The 3,948-nt window shown below is 32.5% G+C and overlaps 1 protein-coding gene across 1 annotated transcript; it reads right to left on the bottom strand.

The window, feature by feature from the left end:
* Nucleotides 1–2,106: 2,106 nt before the first annotated feature.
* Nucleotides 2,107–3,390, bottom strand: LOC142531916 (E3 ubiquitin-protein ligase BOI-like). The gene is made up of 2 exons (XM_075638185.1): nt 2,835–3,390; nt 2,107–2,711 (listed from the first exon to the last, which is right to left on the bottom strand). Exons 1-2 carry the CDS (start codon nt 3,087–3,089, stop codon nt 2,220–2,222), a joined length of 747 nt encoding a protein of 248 aa, XP_075494300.1. The 5' UTR covers nt 3,090–3,390; the 3' UTR covers nt 2,107–2,219.
* Nucleotides 3,391–3,948: the final 558 nt, after the last annotated feature.

Raw genomic sequence — 3,948 nt, 5'->3', positions numbered from 1 at the left:
AAATGATATATAATATTGACAAACATATATAACGACGCGAACGAATAAGTCGCCGTCGTCGTACAACAAACTGGAAAGGAACATATCAATGGAAACAACATATTTGAGCCATTTATTAGACGTAAATTTCAAGTAATTGATTTTGACGACAATTTTTATTCAAGAAAGTAACTTGAAAGGATTGGTGAAGACTTTAAGAGATGGTTCAAGAAAGGAAATCCACATTAAAAACACCGCTGATTCTACGTAGTAGTGCACAAGCCAACCCGTCCAACACAAGACCAAGCACAATTTTCCATCGACTCGAGAGAAATGGACATCCCAAGAAAATGTTGGGTGGAGTTTCCTATTGGACCAAATATCAAAATTTCGTAACTTTAAAATAACAAATAAAGGGTTTTTGTAGATCTAGGTTTAATAGCCTTTTTTCCACACAAAACCAACACGAAAAGCACTAGACCGCAACCTCCGACTTTCATCACATTTGAATTAGTACATTAATATATTTTATACTAATAACTTTCTACAAGGGTAATCTATTTTGCTTGGCAAAACTTTTGTGAGACAGTCTCACGAGTCATTTTTTGTGAGATGAATCTATTATTTGGGTCATCCATGAAAAAATATTACTTTTTATGCTAAAAATATTACTTTTTATTGTGAATATCGGTAGGATTGACATGTCTCGCAGATAAAGATTCGTGAGATCGTCTCATTCATGTTGAAAATATATGCAATCATTTTGTTATATATAGTTTATAATTAATTTTTAAATAATGTGTGATTTTTTTAATAAAAATAATAATGCAAATATCTTAAATACTCTAGATTATGTGTGAACTTTTTTTATTTCTGAATTTTGAAAAGTGGATGAAATATAGTAATCACGATTCAATTATAAACACAATAAAACAAGTTATATAAATTTTAAATAAGAAAAGGATATTTTCTTAAAACAATAGGACCATTTAAAAAAAAAAAATCGAATTAATGTCATAAAGTCGAATCACCAAAAACCTCGAACTTTTATATATTGCTAACTGTTAGCCACAAAAATCAATCTATACCATGGACTGTGGTGCCACAAGGGTCGCACCAATTTATAATATGCCTTTGAACAACTTTATTGTATGTAAGAAATAAGAACTCTATATGTAACCTTTCCTTGTAAAATAAGACCTCTATGTGCAACTGAACAATACGCACAACTATTTCAATGGCTCGTTAGCACGATGATTTGCGATAACATCTCACAGATCAATTTTATGAGATAAAAACTAAAAAAAAATATTTTTATTATGTTAATAATATTGTTTATTGTTATAAATATGAATAAAATTAACACTTATTACAAATAAAGATAAATGAGAATTTCTCGTAAGAAAATTTACTCTTTTTTTAAAAAAAAAAATCTTTTTGTACACGCCTATTCTGACAAAGGACTCCTTTGTGAATGATTTCAACTGAACAAATAAAATTAGATCGGTATTTATTTATTATTTTAACCGAAATTGTAATCTGTATATTAATGGGAATATTTTTATTTATTTTTGTTTACAAAATAGCTCTCTTCTATTTCAATATATACTGGACCAGGTTTAAACATTTTGTAGCTAAAATATTAAATGATGGCCAAAAGATAAGGTCAAATTTTTGGGGCACACCTTAAATGTGAAAAACTTGCCGGAGTAAATAAAGCGTGAAACATTCACCAACCTTGCAGCACCAAGTAGATACAATAATTACAGCAGATAAACATCACATTCAGATTTAGTCTATTTTTTTATATATATAAAAACACTTGAAAATTTAAATATTTTAAAAAAAATTACAACTTCGTATCCAAATTAACCTTTTTTTATAACATTAAAACAAACCTCAGTCCTAACACTATTATTATGTCATCTTCCAGGCAGGCAATGTAAGCAGTGCCTTCTGTAAACAAATAATCTGACACGAATAATCAAATCAATCAACCTTAAGGTAAAAATAAAACAAAATCCCATTTAGGGGAAAAAAGAAACAGTGCTTCACGTCGTCTTCCTCCAACTTTTATGGGCAAATATTTAAATACAATTTACTTTTATAATTTTGATTCAGACAGAGTTATCGAAAGGATCTGTTAAATAAGTTTCTGTTCATACAATATTACATAATATGATGAAGAAATTGGCCAAATAAAAAAAAAACCAAAAGGAAGATGAAATAGATTCAAAAGTTCAAAGAGTTAACGCCTCTAAGGTGGCTCTCTTCACCATTTTACAGACGGGGCAGGAATCAAGAAATGCCTCACAATCTTTGCATGAACACAGATGCCTGCAAGGCAACATGATAACACACGCTTTTCGAGAAGCGCAGCATCTGCAGATTATTTTCCTCGTGTTCTGCTTCTCATTTTCTTCGCTGCGGAAACACGACTCTGCGTCTTCGCCTGCATTGACTGACAGGCAAGCAGTTTCTCTGAGCCGTTGGATTTTACTGTTCAACGACGCGGCAATGGCTTCATTTTCCTTGGCTGCCATTTGCCATGTATGGTTCTCGATCTCCATTCTTCTCAGAAGATTTTCCAGCTCCATTCTTCTGTTTGTCGCCTTCAAGATCTCTTCATCCTTCTGTTGGAGTAAAGATTGGATCTTTGATTCGTATTTCTTCGTCATTATCGAGATTTGGTTCTTTCGTTGCTCTTGCAAAACCTGCCTCAATCTCTCGTTCTGGTGGAAAACAAAAGAAAATCAAAAGAACCCATTTTAGATCAGATGTAACTCAACAATCCCAGAAGAAGATCAAACATCTACAGCAACAAAAAACAATCGATCAAATAATATTTTTCCCACCTGTAAACTGATGAACCGATCGATTTCCATTCTCTGTTTCTCAATCTGGGAAGAAAGAGACTGAGAGAACAGAAGCGATTGCTGATTCTTCTGCTGATTTGAATTCTGAAACGGATTAAACTGCATCAATTGCTGCTGTTGGGGAATTAAAAACGAGTGATTAAATCCAGCGCCAGTTTCCATAACCGAATCATGAGAAGCCCCCAAAGAAAACCCGAAACTTTGATCCGTAAGCAGTTGTGCTTGAATGGCCATTGAATCGAGGATGAGCAAATATATTCGCCACCAAACACAAATCCCTTCTCCTCAGGACCTTCTTCTCACCTTTATTCCAACACAAATGCACCGAAAGATGAAGCAGACAAAGTGGGGTTGGGTTGGGTTGGGTTGGGCTGGGCTGTGAAACAAGCAGCTTGATGATATTTTCTTGGGGAATAAATAGGCAGCCACCCCTCCTCCCTAATCTACACCGTATAATGTGCTGTGCTACAGTTACATATATGTTTGGCAAAACCTATTTTAGAAAAAATTTCTTGGTTTTCTTTGGGTTGGCTAAAAGCTCACCTTAAATAAAGTGGGGTGGCATCGATTCTGATATAATTCAGAGGGTAATTTGCATAATCCTAGTTGGATGTATTAATTAAAATAAACTGAAAAGTAAAGACATCGGGTGGCGTGGGGTCCAATGCTTCTTTTATTATTATTATTCATTTTCTATTTGATTAAGTATCATTAATTATAATATAATTTTAAATAATTAATTTCTTAAACAGTATATATATACATATAAGTTTTGATACGTTGTTTATCAAAGTGTTCCTCTTTCTATTTTAATATTAAGATAATGAGTATGTATTCTGTGAGACGGTCTCATAAATCTTTATTTGTGAAACTGGTCAACCCTGTCGATATTCATAATAAAAAGTAATATTCTTAACATAAAAAATAATACTTTTTCATGGATTATCCAAATAAGAGATCCGTCTCACAAAATACGACATGGGAGACCGTCTTACACAAACTTTTGTCTAAGATAATATTTATCTATTTGTGGTGATGAATTGTTTTAAAATAGTAAATTCACTGTATATATATTCTTGTGATGTGAAGTACA

This window comes from Primulina tabacum, chromosome 17 (genome assembly GCF_025594145.1).
Source record: "Primulina tabacum isolate GXHZ01 chromosome 17, ASM2559414v2, whole genome shotgun sequence".
Lineage (NCBI taxonomy): Eukaryota > Viridiplantae > Streptophyta > Magnoliopsida > Lamiales > Gesneriaceae > Primulina > Primulina tabacum.
This window is presented reverse-complemented; position numbering and strand designations above follow the sequence as displayed.

What these genes read in the sequence shown, in the direction of transcription:
- LOC142531916 (XM_075638185.1), bottom strand. Translation starts at nt 3,089, where the DNA reads ATGGCCATTCAAGCACAACTGCTTACGGATCAAAGTTTCGGGTTTTCT. An exon ending in ATCGGTTCATCAGTTTACAG is followed by an intron (nt 2,712 to 2,834) that starts GTGGGAAAAATA and finishes GTTTTCCACCAG; the next exon opens with AACGAGAGATTGAGGCAGGT.